Source organism: Bombina bombina, chromosome 6, assembly GCF_027579735.1.
Source record: "Bombina bombina isolate aBomBom1 chromosome 6, aBomBom1.pri, whole genome shotgun sequence".
Taxonomy (NCBI): domain Eukaryota; kingdom Metazoa; phylum Chordata; class Amphibia; order Anura; family Bombinatoridae; genus Bombina; species Bombina bombina.
The window spans coordinates 805,940,685-805,967,667 of record NC_069504.1 but is presented as its reverse complement, the minus strand read 5'-3'; the positions used below and the strand labels follow the sequence as shown (position 1 = coordinate 805,967,667).

At 35.4% G+C, this 26,983-nt stretch overlaps 1 protein-coding gene across 1 annotated transcript in view; it reads left to right on the top strand.

Annotated features, from left to right (window-relative positions):
- NPC1L1 (NPC1 like intracellular cholesterol transporter 1) overlaps positions 1-26,983 on the top strand; it is a 74,883-nt gene that overhangs the window by 2,766 nt on the left and 45,134 nt on the right. The window contains exons 2-8 of the mRNA XM_053719454.1: positions 2,815-4,146; positions 16,408-16,622; positions 17,427-17,527; positions 20,351-20,523; positions 20,902-21,030; positions 21,182-21,364; positions 23,597-23,711. Of these exons, the coding sequence (XP_053575429.1) occupies positions 2,815-4,146; positions 16,408-16,622; positions 17,427-17,527; positions 20,351-20,523; positions 20,902-21,030; positions 21,182-21,364; positions 23,597-23,711 (2,248 nt within the window). The remainder of the gene's footprint in view (positions 1-2,814; positions 4,147-16,407; positions 16,623-17,426; positions 17,528-20,350; positions 20,524-20,901; positions 21,031-21,181; positions 21,365-23,596; positions 23,712-26,983) is intronic.

Below are 26,983 nucleotides of genomic sequence, written 5' to 3'. Positions count from 1 at the left end.
TAAAAGGTATATGGTATATCACGCGGTGTTTGAATGAAAAGGTCTATATTTTTTTATATATATATGTGTGTGTGTGTGTGTCTAAATATGTGTATGTGGATATATCTATCTATCTATATGTGTAAACATGTGTATTTATACATGTATATATAAATATTTGGAGCCCTTTCCAGTCAAATACCTTTAAACATAAAAAAAAATATTTTTATTCAATTTCAATCTTTTCTTCACTTAGGGGAAAATGTTCTTTGTATTTTTAAAAAGATATTCATAAGCATATCTGTATATATCTATACTTGTATATATTCAAATAGATATATATAAATGTATATATATATATATATATATATTACAAAAAATCATCAGATTTATATATAGAAATATATATATATTTAAATTTAAAAAATAAAAAACTCATGTCAGGCTGAGCGCACTTAGTTAAACACAGTCCGGGTTAGCACTTGAGTAATAAGTGTTAGTTTTTTTAGTTTTTTTTTTAAACACTGCACTCTATTGAAGTCTATGGAGCAGTAGTCATTTTGGGTGATTGACAGGTCATGTGACAGCATGGGGCAGTACTACACAAGAAGTTTCTTGTACAATAATAAATGTAGGTAGCAGACAAAGAGCGTCCATTGCCCACTCGCCACAAAGACAGGTGGATTGGATATCTGGCTTGCCACTTTTTCGCCCGTCTAATGATAAATGAGTTCCCATGTGTCTATAATTTACCATTTGATAACATTATATCATTACATTTATATACTACTCTTTGTTCTTTGTATCTCTAATGTCTTACATGTGATATGCTTATGAATGTCAGTTGTCTGTTGTTTTTGTGTATTATATCTACCCGGCCGTTAATTACACATTTTGTCACTTTTCAGATCTCATTTGCATGTGATAAAGGAACATTAAAGGGATATGAATTCCAAAAAAATTGTTTTGTAATTCAGACATAGCATACAATTTTTAAAAAGCTTCCAATTTGCTTCTGTTTTGTTCTCATGTTATTCTTTGTTAAAGAGATACCTAGGTAGTTGAGAGCACTACATGGCAGGAAATAGTGCTGCCATCTAGAGCTCTTGCAAATGGATAACATTCTTGCAAAACTGCTGCCATATAGTGCTCCAGACACGGTTGTGCTTTTCAACAAAAGATACCAAGAGAGCAAAGACAATTTGATAATAGAAGTATATTAAAAAGTTGTTTAAAATCTAAATCATGAAAGAATTTTTTTGTGTTTTATGTCCCTTTAAAATCCCTTTTATTTATTCATTATATATATATATCAGTAATGAAGTTGCATTGCAAAAATATGCATTAAAGGGACAGTCTACCATATAATTGTTATTATTTTAAAAGATAGATAATCCCTTTATTACTCATTCCCCAGTTTTGCACAACCAACACAGTTATATTTATATACTTTTTACCTCTGTGATTACCTTGTATCTAGGAACCTTCTTCCAGCCCCCTGATCACATGACTGTGACTGATTATTATCTATTGTCTTAAATTTAGTATTGTTTTGTGCTAGATCTTAAATAACCCCCTGTGCCTGAACACAGTGTTATCTATATGGCCCACGTGTACTTTCTGTCTCTTTGTGTTGAAAAGAGATTTAAAATGAAGTGATAAGAGGCAGCCCTCATAGGCTTAGAAATTAGCATATGAGCCTACCTATGTTTAGTTTAAACTAAGAATACCAAGAGAAAAAAGCAAATTTGATGATAAAAGTAAATTGGAAAGTTGATTAAAATTAAAAGTCCTATCTGAATAATGAAAGTTTAATTTATACTAGACTGTCCCTTTAAAAGAAGTGCCCTATACCCATTTAAAACTTTCCGTTTGTTATTTCTTTCATCTTCTTTGCTGTGGGAGTACGGCCATTCAAAAATGACCTCCTGCACTAAATTAAGCAAGCAGTATGTAGTATGTTGCATGGAAAGTTAAACTATAAAAAAACAACTGCAGCATGCAATGGCTTCCTTAAAGTTATTGCAAAGTTTAATGAATTAAAGCCCAGTATCTAAAAATAATCTTAAAAACAGGGGCACCTTAATTCATTAAACTTTACAAAAAGACTTCTTTTTTTAAAAACTTAGCATTTTGTTACGGTAAACATACCGCCAATCCTCCGCCGACATCTCCTTTTTTATTGAGCATGTCGATGACAAATCCGGTTTCCTCCAATCGTTGCGTGCCCCCTTTGGCGTCCAGCTCGTGGGGCACACAACGATTGGAGGAAGCCGGATTCGTCATCGATATGCTAAAAACATAAGGAGATGCTTACTGTAACGAAATGGTAAGTATTGAAAAAAAGAAGCGTCTTTGTAAAGTTTAATCACTTGAAGTGCCTGTGTTTTTAAGATTATTTTAAGATACTGGGCTTTAAATCATTAAACTTTACAATCATGTGGTGTTAACAGGCTATTATTTGACAATTAACAATTACGTTTTGGCAGTTTTGGTCAAACACTCTTACTTCAATATGTATGTAACTTGCTTTACTAGTAATATGTCCTGTGGCTACTTAAAAGACCAGCAAATACAGTAGTTTTGCATAATAAACAAATACATGATAAAGAGACAATGCAATAGCACATAGCGGTCGATTTATTATGCTGCATCGACGCCCTGTCATTTCTGGTTTGCCAAAAACGGAAGTTAAGAAGCAGCAGTCGTAAGAGTGTCCCTTCAAGTCCATTTCAGCCTTACAAGTAATATAGTTTTGGTTGATTGCAGCTGACGATTATTTCATCATTACTTATAGTTAGCTGGTTGTTGCTCACATATTCTACTCTCTTTCAGGTTTCTGCAGTTACCACCATCCACCAAAAGGGGTTCTGTTCCTTCTATGATGAATGTGGGCGGAATCCTGAAGTGTCTAGCAGTTTGCTTCCACCAATCACTGCATGTGAGTACAACGGACCAGCTAAGAAGCTAAGTGGAACCCATCTGGCACTCCTCAAGAATATTTGTCCCATGCTGTATAAGGGGGATAACGATACTCATGCATGCTGTTCCATCAAACAGCTACAGAGCATTGAAAAGAGCTTCACTTTATCCAAAGCTATCTTAAACCGTTGCCCATCCTGTGCAGCTAACTTTGCCAATATTCATTGTCAGAACACTTGCAGCCCAGACCAGAGTACATTTATCAATGTCACCCGTACATTTCCTACCAACGAAACAGGTACATCTGAGATGGGCTTGTTGGAGTATCAGTGCTACTATCGCAGTCACTTTGCAGAGAGGTCATTTGAGTCATGCCAAAATGTAAGACTGCCTGCTACAGGGGGATTTGCTATTGCTACGATGTGTGGTAGATATGGAGCAGAGCTGTGCACCGCACAGCGTTGGTTGGGTTTCCAAGGGGACATCAGCAATGGGTTGGCTCCTTTAACCATTGATTTTAAATTGCTGCCCAATGACACAGAAGTTGGAAGTGGCATTGTTCCACATAGCAGCAAGGTGTGGAGTTGTAGTGAAGGTCCTGGAGGGGACCCTGAGAATGCCTGCACCTGCCAGGACTGTACGGAGTCATGTCCCCAAATCCCGCCTCTGGCTCCTCTTCCTGAGCCATTCAAAATTGGGCCACTGGATGGATATTTGGTGGTGAGCATCGCTATTTGTGCTGCACTAGTGCTATTCTTTCTGATATTTACTGTTATTCATTGCTTTGAGAACTTATACAACAAGAACAAAAAGAAAAAGGAAAAACCAGAACTAACTCATGAAAGCCTGTCCTGCTCAGAGAAACTGAGCTTAAATACTAATAAGTCCATGGCGAGAGCATTCCGATGGTGGGGAACCAAGGTGGCATCCTATCCCAAGACAGTGATTGGGATTTCAATAATTATAGTAGCTATTCTTTCAGTTGGTATGGTTTTTATCAAGTTAACTACAGACCCGGTGGAACTGTGGTCTGCTCCCAAAAGCCGTGCCAGACAGGAGAAGGACTTTCATGATTCCAACTTTGGACCATTTTTCCGTACAAATCAGCTCATCATTACTGTAAAGAACCGTTCTGCATACAGCTATGACTCTCTCTTCTTTGGAAAGTTGAATTTCAGTGGGATCCTCTCAGATGATATCCTTTTAGAATTATTGGAGCTGCAAACCAAGCTGCAGAACATTAACGTGAGTAAAACTCTCCAGGGTAATAGATAGGGATGGGTGAATGTTTTTATATCCGAATTCGAATGTTAGAGCGAATATTATTGTAGAAATTCGATTTACATAATAGAATGTTGATAAGAACGAATATTCTTAAAAATTCGATTTTTCGAATGTTATTTACAGTTTTCGAATGTCACATTCAAATTCGAATGTCACATTCAAATTTGAATGTCATATTCGAATTCGAATGTTACATTCGAATGTCACATTCAAATTCGAATATTAGATTTATAAAACACAATTGTAGACTAGAAACACTATTTTGAATGTCACATTCGAATCGAATATCACATTCAAATAGAATGTCACATTCGAATTCGAATATTACATTTATAAAACACAGTATTAGACTAGAAATACTATTTCGAATTTGAATGTCACATTCGAATCGAATATCACATTTAAAACACAGTATTAGACTAGAAATATTATTTCAAATTCGAATGTGACATTCAAATTCGAATGTAGCATTCAAATTTAAATATTACATTTATTAAACACAGTTGTAGACTAGAAATTCTATTTAAAATTTGAATGTCACATTCGAATTCGAATGTCACATTCGAATTCGAATATTACATTTCGAAATTGAATGAACACCTAGCTAAACATTCTATTATTCGAACGAATATTTTCTAATTTTATTGAAAAATTCGAAAGCGAAAATTCGAAAATAGAATGTTAGAATGTTATATAAACATTCGAAATTCGATTCGAACGAACGAATGTATCAAAATTCGTTTTAAATTTCGAATTTTTACAAACATTCGCCCATCCCTAGTAATAGATACACATCATTATATACAGTGTTAAATAACATAAAGAGATAATTGTGTACCACAGTTCACAATTGCATATTTAAATACATATCATAGTTAGTGGTATTGCTGTAATACATTTATGCAATTACTTGTTGCGAAGACTGGATAGATGTTCTTCGCAACACATGCCCAATATTTTTTTTTTGGCTAAACGTCATGTACTGCTATTTGTATAGGTTTTTCCCTAAAATATGTGAATATGTTTTTCCATTCTTTAAATTGGGTCTGAGAACTTGCTTGGTACTAATATGTTATAAGGAGGTGAAAGTTAGCTGTATATCGAACCAAACCCTTAAGCCAATAAATGAAACCCTTGCTCTAACTTTAGCCCTAAATACTTGCTCTACACCAAAACATCCTAACACTGAAACCCTAACACTAATCCTATTCTTAAACCTTAAAGAGATATAATACTCATATGCTAAATCACTTGAAAGTGAGGCAGCATAACTTTAACCCCTTAGTGACCAGACCACTTTTCCATTTTCTGACCGTTTGGGACCAAGGCTATTTTTATATTTCTGCAGTGTTTGTGTTTAGCTGTAATTTTCCTCTTACTCATTTACTGTACCCACACATATTATATACCGTTTTCTCTCCATTAAATGGACTTTTTAAAGATACCATTATTTTCATCATATCTTATAATTTACTATAAAAAAATTATAAAATATGAGGAAAAAAATGGGAAAAAACACACTTTTTCTAACTTTGACCCCCAAAATCTGTTACACATCAACAACCACCAAAAAACACCCATACTAAATAGTTTCTAAATTTTGTCCTGAGTTTAGAAATACCCAATGTTTACATGTTCTTTGCTTTTTTGCAAGTTATAAGGCAATAAATACAAGTAGCACTTTGCTATTTCCAAACCATTTTTTTTTTTCAAAATTAGCGATAGTTACATTGGAACACTGATATCTGTCAGGAATCCTTGAATATCCCTTGACATGTATATATATTTTTTTTAGTAGACAACCCAAAGTATTGTTCTAGGCCCTTTTTGGTATATTTCATGCCACCATTTCACCGCCAAATGCGATCAAATAAAAAAAAAATGTTTACTTTTTCACAAAGTTTTTCATAAACTTTAGGTTTCTCATTGAAATTATTTACAAACAACTTGTGCAATTGTGGCACAAATGGTTGTAAATGCTTCTCTGGGATCCCCTTTGTTCAGAAATAGCAGACATTTATGGCTGTGCCATTACTTTTTGGTAATTAGAAGGCCGCTAAATGCCGCTGCGCACCACACTTATATTAGGCCCAGCGGTAAAGGGGTTAATTAGGTAGCTTGTAGGGTTAAGGTTTAGCTTTAGTGTAGTGTAGTAGACAACCCAAAGTATTGATTTAGGCCCATTTTGATATATTTCAAACAACCATTTTACCGCCAAATTCAATCATATAAAGAAAAACGTTCACTTTTTCACTAACTTTGGGTTTCTCACTGAAATTATTTACAAACAGCTTGTGCAATTATGGCACAAATGGTTGTAAATGCTTCTCTGGGATCCCCTTTGTTTAGAAATAGTAGACATATATGGTTTTGGCATTGCTTTTGTGGTAATTAGAAGGCCGCTAAATGCTGCTGCGCACCACACTTGTATTATGCCAAGCAGTGACGGGGTTAATAAGGTAGATTGTAGGGAGCTTGAAGGGTTAATTTTAGCTTTAGTGTCCAGATCAGCCTCCCACCTGACACATCCCACCCCCCTGATCCCTCCCAAACAGCTCTCTTCCCTCCCCCACCCCACAATTGTCTCCGCCATCTTAAGTACTGTCAGAAAGTCTGCCAGTACTAAAATAAAAGGCTTTTTTTAAAAAAAATATATTCTGCTGTGTAGCCCCCAACCTCCCTGATCCCCCCAAAGAGCTCTCTTACCCTCCCCTCACTAACTATTCGCCACAATTTAGGGTACTGGCAGCTGTCTGCCAGTACCCACTTTGCAATCAAACTTGCAAGCGATGGGGCGCCACCCACCTCCCTGCAGATGCTCCCACCCACCAACAATCGGCACCATCGCTGGCAATTGCAGAGAGGGCCACAGAGTGTCTCTCTCTGCATCGGTGTGCCAAAAAAGATATTGCAGTGATGCCTCAATATGCCTCAAAATACCTTAAAAGCGGATGGAAGCGATCAGGATCGCTTCCACCACTTGAAACCCCTGAGAACGTACTTGGTCGTTAACTGACCTTTCTTGTAGGACGTACCCTGTACGTTCTTGGTTGCTAAGGGGTTAAAAAGCTGACAAGAAAATATCACCTGAACATCCCTATGTAAAAAAGGAAGATATTTTACCTCAAAATGTATTCAGCTCACCAGAGTAAATGCTGTGTAAACAGTTATACTTCAGCTGCTGTCCAACTGCATGTTGGAAAAAAAACAATAGCCAATGCTTTGCTTTTGCTGTGATCTCATGAGATTTCACTGAAATCTCATGAGGTTTAATAGAACTTAAACTGAATAGGAAAATAACATGACTGTGCCTGCACATGACAGATGCTCACTCCCTAGCTTGTCCTGGGACAAGTATCCTGACTGGCTGCTTAAAGTCTCTTTGCAGTGGGGTGTGAATACTTAGGAAATTTGAGGTAAAATATTTTTCTTTTTTTACATAGCGATGTTCAGGTTATATTTTCTAGTCAGTTTTTCTTCTATGCTGCATCACTTTCATGTACACTAAACACTAAAACCACAAGCCAAAAAATCCTAAATCTAATTCTAACTCCAATCAGACCCCTAAAACCCCTACCCTAACTTTGGGCACCAATAACAGACAACTACCTGTGATATAAAATTGGTCTAAAAAACACCTTTACTGATAATATGGTCAGTTGTTAGGATCAAATTTACTCTGTCTATGTCCATAACTTCCTCATACTTAAAGGGACAGTAAAGTCAAAATTAATCTTAAAGGGATATGAAATCCAAAAATGTACTTTTGTGATTGAGACAGAGCATAGAATTTTAACAGTTTCCAAATGATCAAATTTTCTTTGTTCCCATGATATTCTTTGTTGAAGAGATACATAGGAAGGCATCTGGAGCACTACATGGAAGGAAATAGAGCTGCCCTCTAGTGCTCTTGCACATGGATAAAATTCTTCTAAAACTGCAGCAATATAGTGCTCCAGAAATGGGCCGGATTCTAATCTTATATACGTGCATTTCAACAAAAGATACCAAAAGAACAAAGACAAATATATAATAGAAGTTAATTAGAAAGGTGTTTAAAATGGCATACTCTCTATCTGAATCATGAGAGAAAAAATTTAGGTTTCATATCCCTTTAAATTGACTAGATAGCACATGCAATTTTAAACAACTTTCTAATTTACTTCTATTATCCATTTTACTTAGTTAACTGAGTACCCTTTGTTAAAGATTAATCATAGGTGAACTCAGGAGTGTGTATGTGTCTATAGCCATGCACCAATATTTATAACAAATACTCTTCAACAAAGGATACAAAGAGATCAAAACAAATTTGATAATTGAAGTAAATTGGATAGTTGTTTAAATTTGCATGATCTATCTGAATCATGAATGTTTAGTTTTAAAATTTCTGTCCCTTTAATAGCCCTGTGCTCTTTTGCACATCCATTTCTACTAGTCTGTGCACTCCCTACTTTAAGACAACAAAATCACTGCTTATGATAAGAGGGTATGGCAAACAAATAATGTAATACACTTCGGTATGGATTGCAACCTTTCTATACTTTACTAATCATGTATGTGCCCTTAGTCAGCTGCATTTTGTTGCCTAGTAACAATTCTGAGTCCACCTATCATGCAATATAGAATTTGTGGTCTGAGCTTTAATTGATTTTTGGTGATTATAGTAGTCAAAAATAAGATAATAGAAACGTGGAGATAAAAAGTCCTTGCTTATCTAGGGGGGAAATCCAGAAAAAAAGATAAATCACAGTAAATTTGAGTTATGAAGTTGCTTGATTATTTCTCATAAGATCAGTTAAATGGATACTAAACCCAAATGTTTTCTTTCATGACTCAGATAGCGCATGGAATTTTAAGCAACTTTCCAATTTATGCCTATTATATTTTTTCTTCATTCTCTTGCTATCTTTATTTGAAAAGCATGAATATAAGCTTAGGAGACGGTCCATTTTTGGTTCAGCACCTGGGTAGTGCTTTCTTATTGGTGGCTAAATGAAGCAAACCAAAAATGGGCCGGCTCCTTAGATTAGATTTATTGGTTGCAAGGATGAAACATGTGGTATCATTGCAACAAAGCCAACAAGTAGGAGAAAGAGGCAGATCCATGTATTATTGACCAAAATATTGGTCCCACACATTTTAGAATGTTCCTTGGTTTACACAGAATGTGGGGAATATTATTAAATACATAGCAGTATTAGTGAGTTTAGGAACAAGGGACAATAAGGCAGCTTGACCACTGTAACAAAACATATAGGGGTAAGACCGCTGCTCCTTAACTTCTCTGCCACCTTTTAGGTGGCAGACTTAAATCATCCCGATCCTATCGGGATAATTGACACCCCCTGCTAGCGGCCGATTGGCCGCGAGTGAGCAGGAGGCAAATCATGTCCGTTTAACGATAGATAAATCTACCCCATATTGTCATTTGAATAGAACATTGTGCTGTTGCCATCTCATGTAGCACTTCATTCAAATTTCCATATTTACAAATAACTTTAATTAAATTACTTAAATTGGGTTAATTTTGTATCAAAAGCATATTATACAGAATATGTTTAATTATTTACAATAATGAGCCAAACTCATACATGTTCAATTATTTCACAAAACTCACTTTTTCAAATTATTTATTAGATCAAAAATAACACATTTAAAATGTTATTAGAAGAATTAGCGCGACCTTTAACAAAAAACATATTAAAGTATTACACTTATACATACAAATTTTCTTTTATAAAAAGATATAACATTTATATAGATAAAAGGGTTTTTAAAAGGAAGGCCTCCAATATACAGTATATATATATTTAACTGTGATTGCTGGATTTGCACCTGTCCCTTGTATTTTGGTTTGTCTTTTCATCCTTAATATTTAAGACTGCCCAAGCAGTTCTTGTGAACTGCTTGTGCAATACAGCTCCCTGCAGATTCACTGCCAATCGGCCGCTAGCAGGGGGTGTCAATTAGCCCGATCGTATATAGGATCAGGCGGATTGATGTCCGTGGCCTAAGAGCAGGCGGACAAGTTATGAAGCAGCAGTCGTTAGACCACTGCTTCATAACTTCTGTTTCCGGCGAGCCTGAAGACTCGCGTGGAAACAGGGGCATCAAGCTCCATTCGGAGCTTGATAATTCGGCCCCTATACCTGCTCTCTGTGAGGATTGCTAGGTCTTTATATAAATCTATTTGTATGTTGGATTAGTGACTATTTAATTGCTTGAGTAATATTGGTTTTATGTCTACTGAAATAAATTAGGGTAAATAAGTTAGTTATGAGAAATTAAAAATAAGGAATTTGGGTAAAAAAAAGCAGCACGTGATCCTCTATTATACTTTATATTTGTCTTTTCACTGTGTTTTTTAGCACCTCCCACACACAATTATTATTTAACTGCCCCTGGGCAGAATAGGATTGACAACATGTATAATTTATCCGGATTAGAATAGGAAAAGCAATCTGTTATAACACTCTTCTGTATTGCATATCTATTCCCATAAATTGTAGGTATAGTGCCACCTAGTGCTAGCCATAAATGAAGCCGTAACATGGCCCATAGAGCAGAATGGGAAGAAAGTAGTACTTTTTTTATCATGCATCTGAGTAATATCCTTAATGGGATATGAAACCCAAATTTTTTTTTTCATTATTCAGATACAGCATTCGATTTTAAACAACTTTCTAATTTACTTCTATTATCAATTTTTCTTTGTTCTCTTGGTATCTTTTGTTGAAAAGCAGCGACTTAAGCTTAGGAACCTATATTCTGTTATATTTGCCTACTGTGTTAGGTTTTCTTACCTACGTAATGCGTACGGCCAGATAGAGCACTTTCATATCTACTATTTTTGTTTAAAACGGAGGCTGATGTGAAAATATTGGATGGTTATATTTGGCTGTTTTGAGTGCAGATCTCGCTCAAACATAAAACATTAAAACATAATCAAAAGATATTATGTATGTTATTAGCTTGGGATGATAGCATTACTTTAATAAATGTATTTTTTCAGGGTACAGATATGTTTCGATTATTTTTTGTTACATAACCTGAAAAAGACATTTATAAAATTTACCCTATCATTACAAGCTAATACCATACATACTATTTTGCCTTTATGTTTTAATTAGTTATGTTTCAGCGACATCTGCACTGAAAATAGCCAAATATAACAAGGTTGGAAAATTATACAGAATCTGATCACTATTTTAGAATCAGCCTCCTTTTGAAACAAAGATGGCGGATATGAAAGTTCTCTATCTAGATGTAGGCTTGGCCGTCCGCGTTACGTAGGTAGGAGTCGGAAAACGTAACAAGGTAGGGAAATATTACAAAACACCTGCCCATCTCTGGAGCACTATATGGAAGCAGTTTTGGAAGAATGTAATCCATTTACAAGAGCACTAGATGGCAGCATTTGTTTCTGCTATGTAGCACTCTAAATGTCTACCTAGGTATCTCTTCAACACAGAATATCATGGGAATGAAGCAAATTTGATAATAGCAGTAAATTGTAAACTTTCTAAAAATGGTATACTCTGTCTAAATCACAAAACAAAATGTTTAGGTTTCATATCCCTTTAATACACGTTTATTTGGAGAAACATTATTATTATACGAGTTGTGAATGGGTAGTTCAACATTATAACTAGCAATGTCCTTGTGATCTCCAACTTTCTTGGACAATTTTTTTTATCTCTTGTGTTGTACTTAGCATTTCTTGTAGTTTTACGTTTCTTGCCTACAACATGCACATCGATCCAATGATTTCCTTTTTTAATCGCCATCCATCTATGGGGCGGATTTATCAAAGTGCAGTGGAAATGATCCGCTACAGCGGATCATGTCCGCCGCACATCGATAAATGCTGACAGCATATGCTGTCGGCATTTATCATTGCACAAGCATTTCTAGTGAAATGCTTGTGCAATGCCGCCCCCTGCAGACTAGCAGGGTGTGTCAAATAACCCGATCGTATGCGATCAGGCGGATTGCTGTCCGCCGCCTCAGAGGTGGCGGACGAGTTAAGGAGCAGTGGTCTTAGGACCGCTGTTTCTTAACTCCTGTTTCCGGCAAGCCCGGAGGCTCCCATGGAAACAGGTGTATATAGCCCATTCGGGCCGTGATAAATCGGCCCCTATTTCTCTACCATTGTAAGTACCTTAGATAGTGTGAATCTCTGACTACCTTAACTAACTTACCTTCACTGCTCCAGTGAGTATTTTTTTTATGACCGACTGGACTTCCGTCACTGTACTGCAAATTAAATATGAGCCCTCCACCACGTTATCGTCTATCGTCCTACTGACATGTAATAATGAGGCACTTGGAGCGTCACTAGTTTAACATGTTGGCAATGCATTGTTTGATCGTTTCTTAGCTTTGGTACAATATCCTAGGACCTTCGAAAGCAACCACCTATTATCTTGGTTCCATTGCTTAAACATACCTAACATCTTTTTATTTATTTATCATTAATCAGAAGTGCAGGGGCGGAGTCTTGAAGATCTGGAGCAGAATAGAGTGGTAAAACGAAGTGTCCTTGCAGGCTGAAATTTGATCTGTAACTTATCAGGGAGGTTTAGGTGGTCCATGATTCTCACTTTATTAACCTTGGACATTTAAAGTGAATAGATAGTGGTTGGAGGGACAGTGGAACAGTCCCAAACCGGGCCCATCCAGCAAAATGTGGAATAGCTATTAGTTGGGAGCCCTGCTTATCTGGAATCACAATTTATTGCCATGTTCCTTTGTGAATTTTTTTGTGAGCTAAGAGACTGCACCTTGTGTGGCACTGGCAAGTATTTTTTTCCAGCTGTTTATTCTCAGTTCAGTGCGTCTCTATATATTTTGGGCTAGATTACAAGTGGAGCTGTATTTAGCTCTCCCGCTTGAGCTTAAAGATAACTAGTTACTCACGGGTTAGCGTAAGCATTACACGTTGAAAGTAAAACTTTTGAGTGCAAGCAATAGTTTTATATATATATATATAAATAACAGTATCTATAGTAATCAATAATTATTATGCATTAGTTTTTACAATATTTCATATTTAATATTTCAATAGCGCCCCTTAAGATAACACATTTTTCATGTGTGCCAACCTGACGCTGCGTTAGACCTATGCATATTTTACATTCCAATATTCTTCACATATAAAATAAATTAAATATATATTCCTATATATATTTGATAATGTCAAAGTAATCTATATATAAACAGTATATATACCGATATATTTATAGGAATAGATATATAGGTATAGGTATATACAGATATTTATAGAGAAATATTTATTTAAAATAAAAATAACATCTTAAGTATGTGAAGAACACTGGAATGTGAAATATTTAGAGTAAATACACACTATAACACTTTATTAAACGTGAATATTGCATAAATGATTAAATAATAATAGATCCTAATAGTAGTTTTAAGACATAGGGGCAGATTTATCATGCCCCGTATGCATCTTAATGCAGCAGTATCCGCGTGAGCGTTTAGGCTCGCCGGAAACAGGAGTTAAGAAGCAGTGGTCTTAAGACCGCTGCTCCTTAAAGTAAAGGTAAAGTTTTGGCATTCATAATTCAGATTTATAATCCTTTTACACTGTCAAATCCAGTCGCTAGTTTTTTTTTTTTTTTTAAAAACATTATTTATTTATATATTTTTCAACCTACATTTTTATTACCGTTGCCTTCCGATTCTCCTCCCATTCACCATTTCCGGCTTTCTGATATAGAGTTGTATAGAGCGGTCCCACCCGCTCTATACGTGTCTACTAAGCTTGTGCACATCGAGCATCTATTAACCGCGAATGCGTATCCTTACTTCACTATCACCTTTGCGCATGCGTTAATCGCGGTCATTGCCCTCTGCAACGCATGCGTCAATAAATCAATGCTTATACACTTACTGATATTACACAAAGAGATGCTCTTAGTAAAAGGAGCGATACAAATGTTTCCCCTTAGTTGACGTTTGAGTTGCGATGCCGTTTCAACTATGCCTGACAAATGAAATTGTTAATGCACATGCGCGAAACGTGGTCGCGCTCGCTTGGCCACTAAGAACTACAAAAAGTTACGCATGCGCATATTGAACCATCCCATGATTACGTCAATTGACGGCCAAAGAATCAATTGGCTGTCTAAACAACGTAATCGTTGTTTAGGAAAAAAAATAATTACGGGTTGATTTTCGGATAGCCGAATCGATGCTAAAAAAATAATATATCTAAGGTAATATCAAAATATCGAACTATTGATGAATGAAACTACTATTAATTTGGCTTGATATATTAATTTATTTATTATAGACCGTTTTAGTTTACCTTCACTTGTCCGCTACCTCTGAGGCGGCGGACAGCAATCAGCCCGATGGGATACGATTGGGTTGATTGACACCCCTGCTAGCGGCTGATTGGCCGCGAATGTGTAGGGGGCGGCATTTACAAGCATTTTACAAGATATGCTTGCATGTTACAATGTATAAATTGTGTGCATACTGAATTATTATACAGTGAATTCATATACCCCAAAAAACATTGCTTCTTACTACAGACTCTGACAGCTTGCAAAGCATATTTAATGGGACATGATATCTATTTTGTTTCATAGTTCTGAAACAGTGAAAAAACAATCCAAACTATTTAAATTATTAAATTTACTTTCATCCCTTGGTATCTTTTGTTGAAAAGCAGGTATGTAGATTGAGGATTGTGCATGTGTCTGACTCTGAAACATTATAGGAAAGTAGTTTTGCAAGATTGCTTTTAACTGTGTTATTCATTTGCAAGAATACTAGAGGGTACACTGCTGCCATACCTTGCTCTAGACACGCACAATTTAGGGATGGGCGAATGTTTCTAAAAATTTGAAATTTAAAATGAATTTTGATACATTCATTCGTTCGAATTTCGAATGTTTATATAACATTCTAACATTCTATTTTTGAATTTTCGTTTTTGAATTTTTCAATAAAATTCGAAAATATTCGTTCGAATAATAGAATGTTTAACTATGTATTCATTCAATTTCGAAATGTAATATTCGAATTTGAATGTGACATTCAAATTCTAAATAGTATTTCTAGTCTACAACTGTGTTTAAGAAATGTAATATTCGAATTCGAATGCTACATTTGAATGTCACATTCGAATTTGAAATAGTATTCCTAGTCTAATACTGTGTTTTTTAAATGTGATATTCGATTCGAATGTGACATTCGAATTTGAAATAGTATTTCTAGTCTACAAACTGTGTTTAATAAATGTAATATTCAAATTCGAATGCTACATTTGAATGTCACATTCGAATTTTAAATAGTATTTCTAGTTTAATACTGTGTTTTAAATGTAATATTCGAATGTGACATTCGAATTCGAATGTCACATTCGAATTCGAAATAGTATTTCTAGTTTAATACTATGTTTTCTAAATGTAATATTCGAATTCGAATGTGATATTCGAATTCGAAATAGTGTTTCTAGTTTACAATTGTGTTTTATAAATCTAATATTCGAATTTGAAAGTGACATTCAAATTCGAAAGTGACATTCGAAAATTAAATTTTTAAGAATATTCGTTTTTATTAACATTCTATTATCTAAATCGAATTTCTACAAAAACATTCGTTCTAACATTTGAATTTGAATATAAACACATTCACCCATCCCTAACGCGCATGCTACTTTCCTAGATATGTGCTTCAACAAAAAATATCATGAGAGCAAAACCAATTTGATAATAGATGTAAACTGGAAACGTTTCTTAATTGTATGCTGTATCTGAATCATGAAAACAAAATTGGGTTTTATGTTCCTTTAAGAAAAAACACTATACGCTATAATATATATATTTCTACAAATCATGTAGTTTTCTATAGAACATGTGATATTCTTATAATGAGTTACAGCTTCTTCAGATAAAATACAGTTTGATTAACTTGAGGCCGCAGTTGTAAAACAAAACAGATCTGCAAAATATATTTACCTATTTATCATTACTTGAGGTCATATTAGCACAGATGGCTACTGGGAAAATGAGAAATTGCACAATTTCGGTATTGGTTGCTCAATACTTGATTTGTAGACCATGATGTCATTTTTTTTGAACACTTGATCTAGAATTATTCATCTACAAAATAAGATTATATAGTTATAAAAGTGTTTTATTTTCCTTTCTTGCCTAAAACATTTTCCATTTCAACTCACTCTAGGTATGGTCAGAGAAACACCAGAGAAATATAAGCCTGAGTGATGTCTGCTATGCACCCCTTAACCCCTCAAACCCTTCTCTCAAAGATTGTTGCGTTAACAGCTTGATGCAGTATTTTCAGAACGACTATGCGCATTTCACCCTGGAAAAGAATCAGACAGTTTCAGGGCAACGTGGGGTTGTTGGATGGAGGGATCACTTCCTGTACTGTGTCAAGTGAGTAATCAGGACTAACAGAAATATCTATTAGCCAACTCAGATGAAAGTTTAATAACTGGAAGCGTCTCCGGGGAGGACAAAGCTGCTAAATGCAATGACCATTGAAATTCAGATGCTGAAAGTTAAATAGGAAATTACAAGAGCAGATTATAAATGTGGATCAAAACATGACAAAAAATATTGCAAATCCATATGGAAAAGGAGCAATAGGGGCATATTTATCAATGTCTAAAGACCGCTGCTCCATAACTTGTCCGCCTGCTCTCAGGTGACAGACAGAAATTAATCCGATCGAATATAATCGGGTTGATTGACACCCCCTATTGGCCACGAATCTGCAGAGGGCGGCATTGCACCAGCAGTTCATAAGAACTGCTTGTGCAATGTTAAATTCCGACAGCGTATGCTGTCTGCATTTATCGATGTGCGGTGGACATGATACGCTACTTCGTATCATGTCCGCCTGCACATTGATAAATATGCCCCATAGGGTTGTCTCGGCGATAAGAATTAGAGTCTGCAGGGACTTGGTGAAAGTGTGGGGGAAATTGTTTTTCTCTATAAGATTCATCTTAGGAATAACAAAGAAGATACAAACTTGAAGTGTAAATTCATAGTTGTTTGCATTTTGACATAAAATAATTAGCATTGAACTGTGTATGGAGAGTGAACGCTCAGAGTGGTGGGAATGAACGAAGAGCAGACATGTTTTGGAAAAGTGTAAAGATGTGCATTTTTTTGGTAGCCGTATGATTAAAACATTAGTCATTGTTCCTCACAAACCACATCTTCTCTCTGCAGTTCTCCACTGTCGTTTAAGGACATTACAGACTTGGAGTTAAGCTGCATGGCAGACTATGGAGCGCCAGTCTTCCCCTTCCTTGCTGTGGGAGGTTATGACAGTAAGACTTTTACTACCCTACTTGAGAACACTCACTCTCCTTAGTCATGTTTCTTTCAAGCAATACACACCATCTTCTCAGTTCTTGTTTAATTTAGTAATTTAGGGTATGACAAATACCAAAGCGGAAAAACATCCTTAGAATCCAGATATTAAGTTCTAGAAGCAGCGACTCCCTAGCCTCAGGACCCACATTCTCTTTCCTCAAAATCATACGTTTTTGGCAGCTTTTCTGATTAATGGGAATGGGACCAACGTCTTTGAAGTCTTGTATTAAAGCAAGGGACCCAGTTTCAATCTATCATATGAACAATCTTAAAATATTGTATTTCAAATTGGGGAATTATTATTTTTTTGCTTTATTTTCTAAACCTTTGCAAACCATTAGAAGAGTCGCCATTGAGTAAAACTGCCTTGAGGTAATGTGTACAATCTAATAAGAAAAGCTAATAAAAAAATATATAAAAAAAACGTTTCTATTGGAGGTTAACTTGGGTATTAATAGAATAGGCTGTCAAACTGAAAGTAAAACATGGGGCGCAATCACATATACGGCGCAGGTTTCGGCGCAAGTGTGGGAACCCGCACCGCCCGTAATTTCACCTTGCACATCGGGGTATTACATATACTGCGCTGTTAGATGCTAAACTGGCGTAAGTAGGACAAACTGGCGATCTTCTGAAATGTGCGCAAATACACATTTTAGTTGTCGCAAGTAACTTACGCCAGTATTTTATCCACGGAAAGTGTCAATAAAGAGTAGTTTTATGCAAATTAGGCTAACACTCGTAAAAATGAACCGCGATTTCATATAAAAATGCGACACGTAATTATGCTATTCAAAATTCATATATAAACCCATATATAAAGAGATGAAGGTAATACAATTATGATTTTCCTATTGTTCTCTCCTCCAAGTATTGTTGATTGTTTTGAGAAGAAATTTAAAGTAAATAAGCAAGTATATGTCCACAATGTGATAAAGTACCTACAAGCTCAATCCATTTGATTATGTTGTGGCTTCAAACTATTTCAAATACGCAACTAAACCTTAAAAAACCAATATCATAGTATACTGTCCATTTAACCTTGAGATGCTGCTTAAATGTATGTGTTTGTTAAGGCTTCCAGGGAGTTACGTTGGTTTTTTAGTCAGTGCAAGGGTTGCTGCGCCTGCAATATGTGGCGAGATGAGAATGGAATAGATTTTCTGAATTCTGCGCGCGTAAGTCCTTACGCTGTATATTGGATACCAAATTGCGCGGCTGTTCTATGTTAGTCTATGGGTAAAAAAAATACGTCCGAAGGTTGAAATATACGCGCGTAACTTGTATGCTACGCCGTATATGTAATACCAAAATCGTGTAAAATCTGGCGGCGGAGGATTTTGCTGGCGACGCTGCATATGTAATGGAGGCCATGGTGTGTAATTACTTATTTCATATTGTTTTGAGTTTAACAGTTAAAGGGACACTAAACCCAAATTGTTTCTTTCATGATTCAGATAGAGCTTGCAATTTTAAGCAACTTTCTAATTTACTCCTATTATCAATTTGTCTTCATTCTCTTGCTATCTTTATTTAAAAAGCAGGAATGTTAAGCTTAGGAGCCGGTCCATTTTAGATTCAGCACCATGGAAACGCTTGCTTATTGGTGACTACATTTAGCAAACGAATAAGCAAGCGTAACCCAAGTTCTAAACCAAAAATGGTCCTGTTAAGCTTTACATTCCTGCTTTTTAAATAAAGATAGCAAGAGAACAAAGAAATATTGATACTAGGAGTAAATTAGAAGGTTTCTTAAAATTGCATGCTCTATCTGAATAATGAAAGAAAAAAATTGAGTTTAGAGTCCCTTTAACTATTTTATACATCCAAACATAAATGAATATTCTTATAATAATATTGTAGTTGTGTATAACCATCATTGTTTAAAAGTGTAGTTTGAGCAATATTTCTAGCTTTTTATTAAATCAGGAAATGATTGTTTGTTAAAATGCAAAGTGAGCAAGTATAAAAACTTTCATATTGAAAAAAAGAAAAAAAAAAGTACAAATAACCAAAATATACTACTCAAAACAAGCCACCATGGATTCTTAAGAGGTTAAGGCTGTTGAATTAAATAAATCAAAAATTCTGATGGAAATGTGTTATTTGGAGAGAAAAACCCCCCCAATAGATCCTAATAGTAGTTTTAAGACATAGCGGCCGATTTATCATGCCCCATATGCATCTTAATGCATCTGTTTCCATGCGAGCCTTCAGCTGAGGCGGCGGACAGCAATCAGCCCATTTGGATACGATCGGGTTGATTGACACCCCCTGCTAGCGGCTGATTGGCACCTCGGCATTTATCGATGTGCGGCGGACATGATCCACTACACAGGATCATGTCCGTCCGCACATTGTTAAATCGGCCCATAGAGAGCATATATAATTGTATGTATATGCACATACGGGAAATTATGCCTAGAGGCCAAGTAAAACAGGCCCTGGTCAGCATTCTACCAAGGGGGGAAGAGGCTAAAGGCAAGATAGTGAACGTTGTTCATCTATACTTCAGTATAAGAAGTGGAGATGTTCTTCAAACTAGTGAGACATCCCCACTGGCAGTGCATTTGAGCTATATTTAATTTATATATTTCTCTCCAGTATAGCAAACTTCTGCAATTTTGAAACTATTCATTCACTAAAATGTTGTACATATGTACATACTTTAGTAAATAAACTGTTCAGAAGAACATGGATAAGAGAGTCTTCTTTAGCCAAATAGTTCTCTCTTTCCACATGGAAGGTCTGTACCTGTCCTCATTTATGTCTTTCAGACAACCAATATTCTGAATCTGAGGCTTTGATTCTTACATTGTCATTGAATAATTTTGCCCGTTCCGACCCTCGATTTGACTATGTGTTGCTTTGGGAGAAAGAATATCTGGAGATTTTGAAGGAATATAAGACAAACCCTAAGAGTAATCTGTCTTTTGAATACATGGCTGAGGTAAGAGTACAACAAAAGTTTTTTTTTAAACTACATAGCTGTCTATTTCTGCAAAATAATCTAAGCAACATCATTTTACTTCATCACCATTTCTTATTTCCCTCTCTTCAGCTTAACCATATGAGCAGAATACCATAAAATTATTTAATAAATCTCATAGTTCGACAACAATTCAATCTCTACAAAATAGTAAATGGTTAAATACTGGGAATATCATACAAAGAGCTCGTAAAATACAATAATGTTTACAATAGTATTTAAAATAATGTTAAAAAAAGAATACGTCAATATGTCTTCTTGTTTTTCTTTTAACACCTCTGATTTCCTGTGTTCTTTTTCTATTGCTCATTCCTTTTTTCCACCATTGTCATCTTGCAGCGATCCCTGGAGGATGAGATCAGCAGGACCACTACAGAAGACATCCCAATTTTCACAATTAGTTATTTGGTGATCTTTGTGTACATTGCATTGGCCCTTGGAGAGTACAGCAGCTGTTCGAGAGTGCTGGTAAGATACTATAGGTAAAAAGATAGAACCCCCATATAGTGATCAGTAGCATCAATATGAGAAGTAATTCCTGAGGGACCTTGTTTGCAGGAAATGTTCATTCCACACTTAGTTCTTAAAATTGTATTTTTCTGAACCATTCTTTTTCTAGGTGGACTCAAAGGTGACTCTCGGTCTGGGAGGTATACTGGTCGTTCTGGGGTCTGTTCTGTCATCCATGGGGTTCTACTCATATCTGGGGGTCTCATCATCACTCATAATTGTGGAGGTGGTCCCGTTTCTTGTATTGGCTGTAGGAGCAGATAACATTTTCATCTTCGTTCTGGAACTGCAGGTACAATAATCCTGTAATGGCAAGACATAACCCTGTACTGAAATATGATATCAATAAATGTTCCTTAATAATAAAATGTTAGAGATCCCTAAGCAAAGATACATTAATAATGGTAAATGTGAACCAGGGGTATTTCAAATTTAGGATTTATCCCAAAATATCATATATCGCTTCCATATCTACTCCATAATAAATAAAAATACATCCAGGGATATTAGACTCAAATATAACCCATTCAGATAGTCACCATAAGTAACCAGTACATACCTGTACTCAGAAATATCAGTTTGTACTGGCCAGAATATACTTATATGAAGCTTTCTGAGAGTGGGGAGAAGGAAATTTCAAGTGGTTGGAGGGGGTAATATTGCTGTGGCTCAATATTACCTTTATCCAAGATTTGCTAAAAATGTAGCTTAAGTGTTAAAGGAATAGTCTAGTCAAAATTGTGGAACAATGAATTAATGATAAAATCAAACTTTCATGATTCAGATAGAACAGGCAATTTTAAGCAACTTTATAATTTACTCCTATTATACATTTTTTCTGCATTCTTTTGGTATCTTTATTTGAAAAAGCAATAATGTAAGCATAGGTGCCGGCCCATTTTTGGTTCAGAACCTAGGCAGCACTTTCTAAATGTAGCAACCAATCAGCAAGCGCTACCCAGGTGCTGAACCAAAATTGGGCCGACTCCTAAGTTTACATTCAAATAAAGATAGCAAGAGAACGAAGAAAATGTAATAATAGGAGTAAATTAGAAAGTTGCTTAAAATTGCATGCGCTATCTGAATCATGAACGTTACATTTTGACTAGACTATCCCTTTAAAGGGACAGTCAACACAAAAATTGTTATTGTTTAACAAAATAGATAACGCCTTTACTACCCATTCCCCAGCTTGGCCAAACCAACATGGTTATATTAACATACCTTATCACCTTTAAACATCTACATTTCTGTCTGTTTCTAAGCCACTAAAGACAGTCTCTTATGACATGTATTTTTATCAGCTTTTCACAACAGGGGAAGCTAGTACATCTGAGCAATATAGATAATATTGTGCTCACACCCGTGGATTCTAACAACACAGCACTAATTGGCTTAAATGTAAGTCAATAGATAAAGTCATGTGATCAGGGGGCCATCAGAAGATGCTTAGAAGCAAAGTAATCACAAAGATAATCATGTTTTCTGTGCACAACTGGGGAATAGGTAATAAAGGGATTATTTATCTTTTAAAACAACAAAAATTGATTTGGCTGTCCCTTTAACGAACAATAATGAGTGAGCAGCAGATTATTAACTCTTTGTTCCACACCAGACAATCTGCAGAGCATTGTTCTATTGTTCCCACAATCATAGGCTACAGAGTATTGTTGGCATTAAACAGTGAATTGCACAGTATTGCTACACTGCAGAATACTGATCCATTGTCCCACACTATGAGTTGCCCTGCAGATTATTTATCTTCTGATTTACATCAGTCAGTGATTGTCACTTTTGCTTGACTGTACTGCACCAGAACATGAGTATAGCTCATGTATCCCATATCAGTCAACGAGCATTACATTAAAGGGACAGTCTACACCAGAAAATGTATTGTTTTAAAAGATAGATAATCCCTTTATCACCCATTCCCTAGTTTTGCATAACCAACACAGTTATATTAACCCCTTAATGACCACAATATACCCTGTATGTCACTGGTCGTTAAGGGTTTTTTCAGGACATAATAGCACAAATCTAGCAAGAACACTATATTAATGCCCTCCCTCCAGCAGGCTTTGTGCAATAGAGCAGTCTCAACGCTGGTGGCAAGACCGCGCTATAAAACAATCAAGTCCCAAAAAAAGGCCAGTGACATACAGGGTACGTCGCTGGTCCTTAAGGGGTTAATACACTTTTGACAGACTTGCATTTTAGCCAATCAGTGATGGCTCCTAGGAACTCCAGGTGTATGAGCACAGTGTTATCTATATGAAACACATGAACTAACACCCTCTAGTGGTGAAAAAAACTGTCAAAATGCCCTGAACTAAGAATACGAAGAGAACAAAGCAAAATTGGTGAAAGAAGTAAATTGGAAAATTGTTTAAAATTGCATCTGAATAATGAAATTTTGTTTTGGACTAGACTGTCCCTTTAATATCACCTCCCAGCCACTTATTTAATTACTAGTGCTCAATTACCACAAACAAGTTAAATATCTGCAGAGCGTTTGTGTTTGCAGAGAGATGAACGGAAGGAAGGTGAAAGGAGAGAGGAACAGATCGGGAGAGTCTTGGGCAATGTGGCACCCAGCATGTTACTCTGCAGCATTTCTGAGTCCCTCTGCTTCTTCCTGGGTAAAACTGCTCATGCAGAATAATGCACCTTATCATTACTGAACATTGCATCCTAATTCTTTAAAAATCATACAGTAACAATGCAAAACGTGTCAACCTAATTTACAATATAATACTTTGTTGGTCGCACTCAGACACTCAACGATTGCATTGCACTCATACAGGTAATACTTCAAATTATATGACTTGTAGTTCAGATGCAAGTGATACTCCAAACTGTATAACAGAAAAAGTGCAAATATGCTCATGTGTGATCCACTGTTGAATAGAGAGCATTACACTCCTGACTCAAGGTATGAATAGTATGGACAGTGAAAAACCAGTATCTAAGCATATAAAGATTACCTGGTGTCCGTTGTATGTCTCTTCATGGGTGATAAGAAAATACCTTATGTCCGTTGTATGTCTCTCCGTGGATAATGAGGCTCCTTGTGTTCGGAAAAAGAGACACTCCTCAGTCTCTTGTGAGAAAAGCTTGAATACTGATAAGAAGATCCGTTACAAGGAATAAACAAACAGCCGCAAACATTGCAAATGAAGGCCGACTTTATTAAAAGTCAAGGTGAAGCCCAGGTACATACAAGCTCGGGAGGGAGCACAAAAAATGAAACGTCCGACGCGTTTCCTGCCCGGAGGCACTTCGTCAGGGACTTACAAACAGTAAAACACTTGGTTCTTTTAAACATGTATTACTTCCTGTTACGTATGCTCACCTGTGTTGCAGCACACCTGTTGTCTTAGGTTAATCACATCCGGCTGTCTGCATTCCTGGTCTGATCGTATCCAGCTATTGCGGTCATGCGCCAACGGTGGCTCACAGTCAAATATACATTTTTAGTATATGGATCTTGTATCCACAAGTGCCGCTGTCAGTCCGTTAACTGTTTACGACAAGACCACAAGGCATCCGCTAATGATTGCATATTATCGCAAATACAGCAGATAAGACAAATACGTAACAGTTTGTTTACTAATAGATATGTACATTTTTAATATGGAACATCACACTAAATATAAAAAAAAAATTTAAATATAAAATTTGAACCAAAAAAACTATTTCTTGCCTGACATCTAAGTCTATTCTCATGTTACTTGATAGTATTTCACAAACCTATTGTATCAAGCACTGAGAGGGAAAAGAAATTCCCAGGATCTAGAACTGAACCATATAATAATTATATATATATGTACGGATATTTAGATATCCAAAAATTCCCCTATTATGAAACGTAACTACGAGTTGTGTATGCTTCTACCTAATTATAAGTATTTTACTTTATTTTACTTTACTAGGTTTCTTTTGTTTTGTTTATCATTTCATATCATAACATTCTACTTTGTATTCTAAATATTTCAAATATTTCAAAGGAAGTGGAGTTATTTAGTGTCCTAGTTGACTGGTTTAACTGAGTGTACCTGTATATATATATATAGTGTATTATGTATTATATATATTGTTATTCCAATCGTTGCTCCACCTAATACGCTACCCAAATATTATAAACTTAGATATAGATATGGGGCCTCTAATCTTAATTATAACATATTTCTTGACATTATGTGAGCTACGTGTCTGTGTATGCTGATGTTTAATATAGTGACTGACTCTATTTAGAATCTAATTCCTTCTATACCCTAATCTTTGTGACTAAAAATAAAATGAAATTAATTAAAATTGATGAAAATTGTGAAAATTACTGAAGAGATTGTGGCAACATTTGGTGATCTCGGTGCATAAAGTGTTGTTAAAAAATAATAATTTATAATTTAACAATATCTTATTATCATTGTATTCATTATTATTGTGTGTAGGTAACTTCTGTGATTCACGAACACTAACTGTACTAACTATAACAATTAGTGTGTGACTAATGTGTCTTTTAAAGCTGTGAACTAACAAATAAGTGTGAATGAATATTAACTTTAACGTGACTAGACCACTCACTAATAGAATTATAATTAAGATGAAAGTCGATTAAGATTCCCTCATTAGAATTAATATTATAGTTAATAACTATCTTGTCATACCAAAGGGGTAATTGTTGTATATATTGTGTACCTCCTATGCATCAGTATCCTGCTTAAATAGAGAAAATACTTCTCCTTATAAGACTATGTATGACTCACAGGGAATAAATAAAATTACAGATCTCAGATACTTCGTAGACTAATGTATCTAGATAAACGTAGTTTAGAAATAGTAAATGTGATCTATTAACCCACCACACATAACATCTGGATAGGGATTGCAGCAGATGTTGGTATAGCAATCTGTTGGTTCCGAGTCTTCAAATTTTAAATCCCCTGAGAGTACGACCCTCCATAACCATACTTTGTAGAAAGGAAGTTAGCATATATACACAACCCAAGAACATTCATAATGAGTCATACATAGTCTTATAAGGAGAAGTATTTTCTCTATTTAAGCAGGATACTGATGCATAGGAGGTACACAATATATATAACAATTACCCCTTTGGTATGACAAGATAGTTATTAACTATAATATTAATTCTAATGAGGGAATCTTAATCGACTTTCATCTTAATTATAATTCTATTAGTGAGTGGTCTAGTCACGTTAAAGTTAATATTCATTCACACTTATTTGTTAGTTCACAGCTTTAAAAGACACATTAGTCACACACTAATTGTTATAGTTAGTACAGTTAGTGTTCGTGAATCACAGAAGTTACCTACACACAATAATAATGAATACAATGATAATAAGATATTGTTAAATTATAAATTATTATTTTTTAACAACACTTTATGCACCGAGATCACCAAATGTTGCCACAATCTCTTCAGTAATTTTCACAATTTTCATCAATTTTAATTAATTTCATTTTATTTTTAGTCACAAAGATTAGGGTATAGAAGGAATTAGATTCTAAATAGAGTCAGTCACTATATTAAACATCAGCATACACAGACACGTAGCTCACATAATGTCAAGAAATATGTTATAATTAAGATTAGAGGCCCCATATCTATATCTAAGTTTATAATATTTGGGTAGCGTATTAGGTGGAGCAACGATTGGAATAACAATATATATAATACATAATACACTATATATATATACAGGTACACTGAGTTAAACCAGTCAACTAGGACACTAAATAACTCCACTTCCTTTGAAATATTTGAAATATTTAGAATACAAAGTAGAATGTTATGATATGAAATGATAAACAAAACAAAAGAAACCTAGTAAAGTAAAATAAAATAAAATACTTATAATTAGGTAGAAGCATACACAACTCGTAG